The 12,705-nt window shown below is 37.8% G+C and overlaps 1 protein-coding gene across 1 annotated transcript in view; it reads right to left on the bottom strand.

The window, feature by feature from the left end:
- The window catches only part of WDR35 (WD repeat domain 35), a 2,872,164-nt gene that overhangs the window by 1,532,146 nt on the left and 1,327,313 nt on the right, over positions 1–12,705 (bottom strand). The window contains exon 15 of the mRNA XM_044065775.1: positions 5,722–5,775. Coding sequence (XP_043921710.1) covers positions 5,722–5,775 — 54 coding nt within the window. The remainder of the gene's footprint in view (positions 1–5,721; positions 5,776–12,705) is intronic.

The raw sequence follows: 12,705 nt of genomic DNA, 5'->3' as shown, positions 1-12,705 counted from the left end.
CAGGCTTTTTGGTAAAAGGATAATCCCCCCCCCCCCGACTGTCTCCACAGTCGGACAGTCAGGCCTCCCTTCAGGAGTGCTGGAAGGGCCTACCAGAGAAGGTATCTCTGTCACCCTGATTCTGTGCCCTCCTCCCCCCCGCGAGATCAGAGTCTTCTGTTATTTCCCTCTCTGTCCCTGGGGGAAAAAATCTCCACGTGTGTCAGGCAAAGCTCCCTGGGATTTCCAGAACCACATTTTCCCGCTCTTCTTGCCTTTAGGATAAGGTCTCAACGGAGCAGAAAAATGTAGTCCCACGGCAGAGAGAGTTTTGCCATCCTGTTCACACCTGGTAAGAGTCTCTTTTACCTGAGGCCGGAATAAGGATGAGCCGTCAAAGGGGGCACTGGTAAAGGAAGACTTGAAGGGCTCTGCAAAATGACAAGGGCACATCCAGGAGTGTCTACGTAAGGCCACCCCTGTGCCTGCCACCCTGCTCGCCCCATCGGCTGCATAAGAAATTAGTCTCCAAGAAACACAAGTCACTCGGACGGGATAGGGAAGTTAGAAGAATGAAGTACATGTACTAATAACAAGTTAGAAGCTAAATAAGAACATTTTTTTCAAAAAATATAACAAACAGAAAATACACTTAGCCTGAGCCAGTATCCACAATCTTGATGCTGCAAGCGGCAAACGAGATCTGGGTAACCACCGCTAAGCATGCTGGGATAGGGTCTAGCTTTGAGCCAGTAAAAGCTCTCTAACTATAGTATACGGCCAAGTCGGAGCCAAGGATTGGCTCCGAACCCAAACGGCAAGAACGAAGGCGAGATATGGACAACATAGCATCTTATCTTTTTAACATTAATAACGTCAGAAGAACATTTTTTGTTTGTTTTCTTAATAGGAGTTCCAGCAGAAGGATACTGACTTGAAGGAGGGATGTCTGCCTGGTCAGATGATGACTTGTCCCAGTTTCCACAAGAGGAATCTCCCAGAGTGTATCCCAAAGTTAGAGAAGATGGTTCTTTCATGTCCATATTGGACACTGGAACAGCTTGAAGAGGAAGGGTCTGAACCATAATTCATGCTGGTTGAAAGGACTACAGCACTGGAAGCCGAGTGGTCTAAGGGACAATCAGTGGCTACTGCAGGTTCACTGAATCTTTTTAGGTATTGCAGGAGAAGAGACAACCAGACCACAGTAAGTATCCATACTGAAGTTGAGGAGGAAGCACCAACAATAAGTGTAGCTGTTGGAAGGGAAGTTGTTATAAAGTGTTCAAATGCAGCACACATACACTCACAACACTTTCCCCATGCCCTTCAGTTACAAAAACCAAAAGACGTACAGAATTCCCCTTCGGTACTATTCAAACACTCTGACAAAAATCAATATGGCAAGTAGGTTGTCACTAAGTGAGCATAAACATTAAACTAACACATAAAATCCTGCCCATTCCTCCATAAACATTTCTGTCCCAAAAAGTTCAAACTTTACATAAACAGTAAATAACCTTTCACAAAATAAGTCCCAAATACATAAACACTATCAGCTAAAAATAGCAGTCCCTGACAGGAAATTTTCAGTATTGTGAAAAAAAACTGGGTTTCTTAAAGGGGAAAAGGGAATTATGTGCCAGAAACGAAGCTCTTCACTGCTCCTTTGAAGCCTTAAAGATGTTTCTCAAGATGGAAATAAATTAATGAACCAAAACCAAAAAAACAAAACAAAACTTGAACTGCTAGAAAACAACAAAATAGATTCAGCTGTTAAATCTCACCACTTTATTTCACCAGTCTGGTACTTCGGCCATTTGCATTCACGGTGATCGATAAATTAATAAAGAAAGCTTCACTGTGACAGCTAATTCAGAGTAGAGGAGCTGGAGGGGGCCAGACTTTTTGAAGTCATCCTGATTGCGGTATCCTTAGCTAGGAAATAACCCAACTAGCCTAACAGCTATTGCAGCAGTGGGAATGATGAACGAAGTGTTCACCCACTGCATGATTTACTGTTTCAGCATAATGAATAGTGAAAAAATATAATCAATGCTCTGAAACTACAACAGGGTGTTTACAATTACAGTTAAACATACACATGCAGCCTCACTTTTGAGTACACCAGCAATTCTGGATGACTTAAGAAAAGTCGTATGTAGGAAGTTTTGCAAGTGATAAGTGTCCAGTACACCTACTTACTTACTTTATTTATTTACTTTATTTATTTTACATTTGATTACCAGGAAAGTCCGACTGGACACATGCCCTTTTTCAGCGGAGGCCTGGGGAGAAAAGCTCCGAAAAATGTAGAAAAGGTACAATAAATGTAGAAAAACTACACAAATGTAGAAAAAAAACCCAGAGAAAGTGCTAAGTACAAAAAATACACCATAACTGATCTACATACGTGACTGAGAAGTTACGGAAGAAGTTTACAGATCTGATGTAAGTATATGATTGACAACTTTTAGAGGAGCTGTACAACATACAACATATTATATATGATTCATGTTAAAATTTTCTGTTGGAAATGCACATTTTAAAGTTAAAAACAGACATATACAAGGTCAAATAAGGGCATATATTCCATTTGCAAATCAGAAGACAGTAGTAGGACATCGATAATGTGCAGGTTTCTGAGATTATGTGTGTATCAGAAACTAGCCAAGACAGGAGTAAGCAGAGCCAAGTTTCAAGTGTGACTTTAGAAGTTTTTTGAATTGTACTATAGAGCAGTTGGAGGTTATTGAGGCTGGTAGTTTGTTCCATACTTTGGGTATGAAGTTTAAGAAGAGCAAGTCCCCTGCTGAGTTGTTTGCTTTTGAGATATTAAGCAGCAGTTGTTTTGCTGGAACGGAGGTAGCAATTGGTGTGTGGTTGTATAAGATTCTGTAGAGCAGGGTCTTTTCCTCGTTGATAGAGAATTTTATGGGCAAAGGTTAACTGATTAAAGAGTAGTAGCTACAGTAGTTCTAGCCAGTTTAGTAGTTTTAGAGATGTACAATGATGTGTCCTAGATGGGGAATCTGTGGCGAACCTGGCAATTTTATTATAACAGGATTCTAATTTAGCTAGATCAGTTTCTCTGAGGTTGGCTATAATGGGAGAGGCACATAGGAGTGTTGCCAAGAGGTATGTACAAGCAATGGTAGCTTTTTGTTTATGGTCAGGAACTGTGTTTCTGTAGACAGCACCTAATTCCTTATGTATTTCTTGATGATTTGAGAAATGTGCATGTCAAATTTCAAACTGTTGTCAATAGAAGTTTGGTGTGGATTACTGGTATAATAGTGATTTTATTTTTGGATGTGATACTGAATGACAGGCTTGGTCGGGGAGGTTCTTGCAGGGTAGAAGAGAAGGAACTTGGTTTTGTTGGGATTTAGAATGAGTTGGGTGTTAGTGAGCCATGTTTTGGCAGCTGGAAAAGAATCTTGGGTTATGGTCTGAAGGTCTTGTAGGAGGAGGCTGTGCATATTAGTGTGGAGTCATCTGCATATTGTATAACTGTAGCGTGAGGGGTAGAGGTGTGGAGTAGGTTTGTGAAGAAATAGAATAATAGAAGTCCAAGGTTGGAGCCTTGGGGAACTGCTAATGTAACAGGAAAAGGGGGAGAGTTCATTTTGCCATTGAGCAGTCTGCTGGTGTTCTGATAGGGAATGCTAATGTTTAGGGTGGAAAGAGTGTTAATAAGTTTGTTGTGATTTACCATATTGAAGGGTTTAGAAAGATCCAGAAAGACTGCAGAGACAACATTTCCATTATTTCTATAGTGGTTCACTGTGTTAGTGAAGGACATTACGGCTGTGGTAGTACTCTGATAAGGCCGAAAACCATGTTGAGTGTTTGACAGCAGTTTTTGTGTGTGTAGGTAATGCATCAATTGTGTATGAACTACTCTCTCTAGGATTTTAGATAGGGGTGACAGAATGGCAATTGGACAATAGTTGGTCAGTTCGGTGGAATTACCACCTTTGTGTAAAGGAAGACTATATATTTTCCAGATGTCGGGTATTAGGTTTTCTGAGATTTAATAGTATGGCTACTGAATAAGCTATAGCCTCTGCTGCAATTAAGTCTGCAGGGAGTTTGTCTGCTGCTAGTGTGGTTGGCTTTAGTTTTTTTAAGAAGTTTTTTATGGCGTTAACAGAGACTGGTTGTAATGTAAAGGAGTCAGTGCTATTTTGGGATATGAATGGCTTGGAGGTGATGGGGGTGATCTGGGAATTTGAGAGGGCTAGGATAGCTTTTGTGAAGTATTTATGGAACTGAGTTGCTGTGTTATCAGAATTTCTAGTTGTTGTCAGTGTGGGTGTAGTGGATTTAGATTATTATTAATGGCAGCCCAGAACTTTTGAGGGTTATTTTGATGTTTTGTTTGAAAATTATGGTAGTAGTTGATGTGGTCAAGTTTAACAAATTTCTTTGCTTTGTTTCTCAACTGTAGGAATGAGAGTTTTGAGGCCTGGAATTTGCTTTTATGAAACTGCTCCCAAGCTTTACCTCTAGCTTTTAGTAGGGATCTGCATTCTTTACTTAGACAAGGTGCCTAGTTGGCTTTTACTGTAATAGTTCTTGGGGGTGCGTGGCAGTTTAGTATACCTAGAAAAGTGGTGTTGAAAGACTTAACAGCCTCTTCCATGGATAGTTCTCTAAGAGCTTCCCAGTTGCAGCTCTTTAGTGATGAGATAAAGTTGTTAGGGTTGAAGTTTTTTTTTTCTTTTCTGATTTTATGATAAGTGGTTGCCCTACTTTGGTGGGTATGGGTCCTTAGAAGAAAGATTTGTTGATGGTCGCTGAGGCCATCAGGCAGACAACCTGACTGAGAGCATAGGGTTTGGGTTAGATTTATAAATGGGTTAAGTTACACTGAACCAAAAGCTCCTTTACAGTGAAACCTAAAGAGAAAAAAGCTCCATAATACAAACTTGAAAGCAATGTATTAGAAACGCTAATTAAACTTTACCCATGCAATTTACCTCCCAAGGTTTCTGAAGGCACAGCACAACCAGCTCAGTGAGGATTAGCCATAGAGTGTCTTTTTGCCACTGTCTACTTACTTATTATTATTCAACTGTTTTGTTTCATATATGACCCAGACCATGGCTGAAAAGGTTTGAGTCCAATTCACTGAATCAATAAATGTATAACAAAATGAAATCTTGTATGCATGTGTACAACATCTTGATTCAGAAGGCGAACATAAGATAACCACATCACTACACTGATTACTTTGAGTGATACTCGACTGAAAAGAAAAACAATTTGAAAAAGACTCCTTAGATTAGTGGGACATGTCTCATTATCAGCACAGAACAAATCAGATGTGATAAGAATCTTTTTGTACTCTTATCTAACTCAGATGAAGTCAAATGATTACTTAGTACTGAGTAATCACAACTTTTTGTCAATGGAAGGCTCTGAAATGCATGACAGCAAGAAAATAAAACATAAGGTAAAAAAAAATTCCAAACAATGACTATTGGTATCCTGTGGTATTATGCAAAAATGAACTTGGATTAGATTTATCATCAGTGACCAGCTGCGTCTTAGCAATATTTGTTTCCTAATAGACTGCTAGTTATTTTGGTCTCAGGTACATAAACAGGAAAAATAAAGGTGATCCTTAGGTCTGAAAAGCCAGGCATATTCCTTATTAGAACTATACCTTGCACATAGCCTTACTACCAAATAGTACATGTTGTATATTATTATTATTATTATTATGCAACTTACCACAATTAATGTCTTGTCAGATGCAGTTATACAGCAAATAGGATCCCTTGTTGCCTAAGGGGAAAAACAGTAGCCCAGGAAAATGATCAGAAACATAAAAATAAATAAAACGCATACATTTTACATTATGAATACATTCCACACTAGGAAACAAAGGTAAGATTTGTAGCATTCTCATGAACTATGCATTTCAAACTAGCTAAAAGCCTTCTTGCAGTTGAGAAAAACGGGAAATTTATTTATGTATTTGTTTTTTTTTTCCGTTAGGTGATCCGCTAAGTAATCTGGTCCAAGTACTCAGATACCCTTTTCTGCAATGGCAAGGCAGAAAAACTCTGAAAATAAACTGGAATTCATAGATCAAATTTATAAAAACACAATTCAAGCGTAACGCAGAGAAGTAGTATAGAATACAGCATACAGCCAAAATATTTACTACAGAACACACAAGTGCATATGATGCAACATAAACACTTTATAATGATGGTCTAAATCTGAAATGGGTCCAAACAAAACCAGATCTGAAGGGTTTTTACTGCCTTTTGGTAATGCATCCACCACTGCTTTTGTCGAAGATGCTAATTTTCCCCCATTTTAAAATATTGTTAAACAAAAGTCTTGAAGGGACTCTTTATACTCTGCCTTTTGCTGGAGACTTCCCTGCTAACTAATTATACACTGTTATTTTTATTTAATTTCTTCTTATTATAGTTATTAATTGTTGAGCCTCATCTTCTTCTAACTTTGTCATTTTTAACTCTTCCATAAGTACTTTCATTTGTGCCTTTTCTAGGTTTCCCTATTCCTCTACTTTATACAAATTGTCATAATTTCTTTTGAAATGTCTCTATCACCTCTACAGGAGCTTTAGATAGTTTCCTGTCACAGACTCCCTAAGCTTGGCAACAGCTGCCAAGTCATTCTGCTAAAAGGTTTTGCCCACTACAGTGCTTATAAAAATAGTTATTTAACAGCAACCCTTCTAAACTCATGTAGGCTGTCCAAATGCTTCCATATTTTTGATTTAGCATTCTGCACTTGCGCCTCTTCTTGTTCTGTCAGATTCCCTTATTTTACAACAGTTTAACCTTTGTCAGCCACTCTAAATAATTCTGATTACTTCTTCTCCATATCTCTTACACCATTATTTCTACCATGCTTTTAAAGCCAATCTTCATTTAATAGCGCTCATCAGCTATTTTATTCTGAAGTAATTTTTATCTTCCATAATAACTCTTCTGAATTGTACATACTACCCATTCTTTAAACTTCACTTTTTAACAATTAGGAAAGCACCAATGTCTCATTTTTACATCACTCCATGTCTTTATCTTAGTTTTTATTGGTGCATGATTCAATATAGTTACTGGACGGGTTTCAAAAAGGTCAATCATATACACATGCTCTTGGGAAACATACATTTTAGACAGTCTAGCCCAGTTATTGTATTTTGGGGAATATGTAAATGATAAACTTTTGCTACTACATTCACATCTTTCTAACCCAATATTCTCATATATATCTTCAAAAATCTATCCTTCCTTGTTTCAGTACTGGAAATCAGGTTCCTGTTGGAAGCTTATTTCTCCCCAAAGTATCCTAAGCTCCATTACAGTAGTTTTAGGTACAATATAAATTTATGCAAGTGTAATCTTCCTTCCCTGTGAATAACCTCTTGGCTCCACAGATCCACCGTTATTGTTTTTTCTCCAATTCTATCATTACTGGGGTCCTTCTTGCAATAAGTATTACTACTTCCCCTTCCTTTGCCCCTATTATTGTGCAGAGTGTCCACCCTGAAATACTTTCCCTGACAAGTTCTCATGTTCCTTTCTAACAAAACATGTCTCTTGTAAAATTACCCACACCCTACACTTCTTCATACAATTCAAAAATATATTGCTTTTTGTCTATACTTGCAAGGCCATTTATATTCCATGTTAATACTGACAAAGCAACCACTGTGATAAAAAATTTTTTACTATCACATATGATACACAACAGTTCTAATGAATACAGGATTCCATCTGGCAGCTTACATGAATATGCATTTGACATCTCTTATGAGCTGCTTCTTCTCATCTCTGTTTGAGCCCCCATCACCATTTGCTTCAATAGCAGGCAAAAATGAAAACAATAAATAATACACTGTCAAAATAAAAATCTTCTTCATTCGCAAAAAAATAAGGGACTCAAAACTTCAAGGATGTAATTGGTATGGTAATCAAGAAAAGTTGGCTTTATTTGTAGATGATATTATTTTGTACCCAATAAAACCAGAAAAGGACATTTCAGTATTGTCAACATTCTGAGATAATTTCAAGTCTTTTCAGGGTAAAAAATTAATAAAGATAAAACAAAGGCAAGAGATGTGAATTATATGCCAACACACAAATGGGTTCAGCAATAACCATATTTATGTGGACATGATAAAATGAACTACTTAGGAGTATGGGTAAAGGATTCTGTTATGGCAGCTAAGGATATGTGGGAAGAAACTAAACAAAAATAATACAAAACCTGAGAAACTGAAAGTTCTGTTTTATGGATATGGATAGCAAGATACAAGCAGTGAAAATGATTTTAGTCCCTTTAACTTTCTACACATGTCAGGCATATTTTTTATCAACTAGTGGAGAAGTTGGGAACAGCAATTAATAAAGAGTTGAAGGATTTTATCTATGGGGGGGAGTCAAGTGAGATAAATTGCCCCATTGCAGTAGAACAAAGTGGTTTGGGACTGCCTGACTTGAAGGGGGTATTCCAGAGGTACACAGTTAAGGCTCCTATACATAGCAAACAGAAAGTTATAATTCAAAGTGGAACGGGATGATAATGAAATGGGGGAAGCTCAAAAAATAAGAACAGACTGGGATTTTTGATAGATGCAGATCTTTAAAGAGAGTTACAATAACTATACAGAATATTATATTCATAAACTAGCAGAAAGTATTTTAAGAACTAAGCCAACATGGGAATGGAGAAAGGAGATTCTGCTGATAAAAACTGCAATTAGGTTTACAAAGAGTAGGCAAGTGGGGGCTGGAATTTACTGGAGAAAACTGACAAAGGAACCAATGTATTAGGAGCAAATACTTAGGGAAAGATAACCAAATGGGAAGAGTCCAAAAATTAATTTGAACTGCAGGCTAGAGATTGCATTTCTTATCAAGGATTGATATTAGAGTATAAGCAAGGAGACAGGAATAAGGGGATACTAACTGAAAGATCATCACTCGTAGAGTTTTACTTGCACCTACAACAGAGGATGTTGAAAAGGGATAATTGGCAGGGCATATAAAATACTGTATAACTATAGGAATCAGAGGAGGTTAGAAAGGACTGGGAAGAGAGACTGAATAAGCTGTATGGCTCCCAAATATGCAACATGGTCTAGACTCTTTAGGATCTTTGCTTCAAAATGCTTGCACAGATATTTTTATATCCCAAGCAGACTCCAATTTTTCCTCAGATAGACTGCAAATCTGGGAGGTGTGATGGGGAAGAAACGGGTAATTTGAAACATATTTTTGGAGTGTAATGAGATGGCAGACTTTAAAAATTCCCTGCAGTCTACTCTGTCAGAAATACTGGGTAAGCAATTGGTATAACTAAGGAAAGATTTCTTTGAGCTGTGATACAGAATCAGAATTGCCTAGACAAACTAAGGTAATGCTTTGTTTTATTTTGATGGCTGTCAAAAAAGCAATGACTAGAAAATAATAATCAAAGTCTATAAAACGTACTAGAAGTAATGAATATAGTAACACAGAAGAAATAACGTGAAGTGGGATATTTTGAAAAGGATAGGAGCAAATTACATAGAAAAATGGAATTGTGGGAACAGTACATGCAGAATAATGTTTTGGAGGAGGAATGAGGTTTAAGGGAAGTCAAGAATTGAATGAGCTATGTAATACATGACTGACAATAAATATATAGAAGATTATAGGTGATGTATAATGTTTGCAACTGAAAATGTCAATATGGTTTGCTTTCAGCTAAATAAATGTATGATTGCTTATGTCATAAGTGATAAATAAAGATATTTCTTGTTTAAAAATCCCCTTTTAACTCACAACAAACACATAAAACTACATACACTTTCCAAAATGGAAGTCTATACTTCCAAATTTTTTTTTTTCCTCCATATCAATGGCTGCACCTACAGGTATTACTTTTTCCAAATTTAAGGTAAACCATTATAATGTGCAAGTTACAGCCTATGTTCCCACTTGCAGAGATTGCTTATCTTATATCTACACCTCTCCCAGATGTGATAAACCAAAGGTATACTGGTTAATCTTAGAAATAAAGTAACTGTGTACGGTTATATTTTAAGACTGCTGGAAAAAACAGCTACTTGTTTTTGACTACTCATTTCCCATAGTTTCAAACTTCATTTCTTTCTTTACTCTTTACTGAACTGCATGCCAATATTCATTTAACTGTGAATTATATTGTGCCTCAAAGATGTCACTGAAAACACACTGCTCCATCCTTTCATGATTTTCTCTACCTGTAGTATGTTTATCTTCAGTCTAAAATGACTGCTAATAAGAAAAGTTAGCCATTAAAGAACTACCATTGTTCCTGTTTTTATAATTTTCTCTTATAGGTTCATAGGTTCATACTAGGCTATCTGCCCTAGGGCATTTATAAGCCTAGCCAGAGTATGTTTGGCTTTCGCCACCCATTTTAAATTAATTTTGCTATGCCCTTTTTCGAGGTTAGTATACTGTGCCTCTGTCTAACAGTGACACAGAAGTGATACCCGGGGTAAACCTACGATCTCCCATCCACTTATCAAGATTCCTCTTGAAGAGAGTCAATGAGGGACTCTGCCTAACCTGGACTGGGATTTTATTCCAGAGTGAAAGGAGCCTCTGGGTTATGAATCTGTCCCTCGAGCATGTCCTATTTATTTCAGAGCTGAGGTTCAAGTCTCTCGAGCGCGTAGCTCGATGGGATTTGGATTTTTTGAGGTGCAGCATGTCCCTTAATTCCGGATTGGACATGGCTTTATACGTCAGGCACAGATCGCCTCTGAGCAGGCGGTATGCCACTGAGTAGAACTGGAGTTTCTTTAACCGGGCAGCATATGGCATCTGTTTGAGCCCTTTGATCTTCTTGGTGAGGTACATTTGGGGTCTTTCCAGTTGCTGCAGGTGTTTGGTAAGGTACATCACAAAAGGGGCATTGTACTCAATTATGGGCCTGATGAGGGATGAGTAAAGAGGCACGATGACCTCCCCTGATCTAGATGTGAATCCCTTCATGATTAGGTGGGCTATATAAAATGTTTTTCTAACCACTTTGCCCACGTGGTTGTCAAATGAGAGACTGCTATCAACTTGGGTCCCCAGGTCCCTAATTACTTCTTCTGTACTTAATGGATTACCACCTATGTGGTAATTTGTGGGCACTTTGTTTTTGCCAAAGGGGATGACTATACACTTTTTGGCGTTTAGCTTGAGGCCATGGCTCTGGAACCAGTTGTCTGTTTCTATAAGGCCCTTTTGGAGGATGCTTGTGTCGGCTGGAGAGTCGATTATGGCGCCCAGTTTGCAGTCATCTGCGAACTTGGTCAGCCACAGTCCTTCCGTGTTGGCCTGTACCTCCGAGAAATATATACTGAACAAGAGAGGTCCCAGGACTGAGCCTTGTGGGACGCCACTTGTAACTGGTTTGGAGTCTGACATGGCTCCAGCAATTCTAACCATGTGGGTTCTGTACTTGAGCCAGTTTGCAACCCATCTAGTGACATAGGGGTTTATATTTAAGCTGGTGAGCTTATCTATAATGCTTGAGTGGGGTACTGTATCAAAGGCTTTTGCGAGGTCCAGGTAGGCTGTGTGGACCACCTACAGCTTAAACTAAGAACATTGATCTCGACATCCACCTCTATAAAATAGTGAAAATCTTCTTCTAATTCTATATATAACATTATCAATACATGTTTACATCCTCCCAGCAGCCAAATATCAAAACATTATATTAACTTTAACTTGCTTCTTTCCAGATTTTCTTATCTTGTTATAGAATAAAACCTGGATATATTGTGACTAAGGAAGAATACTTTCTTACTTTAATGTAATTAGCATATATATCAGTCTCTGATAAACCTCCACCCTCCACCTCATAACTAAAATATCCTTGAATGCAAAATATAAAGAACTACCTTTAAAAAGACTGTGTCATTTACATCAGGAAACTTCTATATATCACTAAGAATAAAAACTGTTTTACTTATATTCACCTCTTCAGTCTATTTCATCTTTACAGTTCTTCTATCATAACACAGTCAACAAACTTAGTAACTTTTATTGACTTCTTGCAGAACCATAGTTTACATGTCTAAAGTACATCTAGTGGGATTGAAGTTTTACAGTTCCCCCACTTGCTCACTAAGTTTACTTTGTTGCTGGTCATCTTCCTGCTCATCTTCATCTCCCAATAATGGTCTCTGGCTTAAGTCATAGGTACTCCCGATTCTACTACTTGGTTCCTGTTTTTTTTTTCTATCATGCAAACCTTTCCCTATGAAGCAATAGAAAATATTTCATTGGCAAGAGCCTCTTTATGGAATTTCTTACTGTCTTAAGATTGATACGCAGAGTTGCCTTTAGTTTGCTGGTTCACTCTTTGTTAGCTGAACATTTCTATTTTCTCCATAGCCTGTTCTGCATACTTTGCAATTTTAATCTCACACCTGCCTCTCAGCATTCCCTGACAGCTGGGTTAAACTTGCATCTCTTTTGCCTGGTTTATAATAAATAACCATTTTTCAAAAACACTCTGGTGTCACCAGTTTGAATACCTTTTCCTTCTTTCACAGTTTTGACAGGAATAGCTCTTTCAACTGGTATGACTGTATATCTTTACTAATATAAGTCTTGTCTACTTTCTGATGACCAGACTTGGAGCATACACATGATGCTGCCTCAAAATTAACAAATGCTTCTGTGGAACACAAGTCCAGCT

Source organism: Protopterus annectens, chromosome 1.part0 (assembly GCF_019279795.1).
Source record: "Protopterus annectens isolate FY-2018-M chromosome 1.part0, PAN1.0, whole genome shotgun sequence".
NCBI classification, from domain to species: domain Eukaryota; kingdom Metazoa; phylum Chordata; order Ceratodontiformes; family Protopteridae; genus Protopterus; species Protopterus annectens.
The sequence above is the reverse complement of the archived record's forward strand: the minus strand, read 5'-3'. Positions and strand labels throughout refer to the sequence as shown.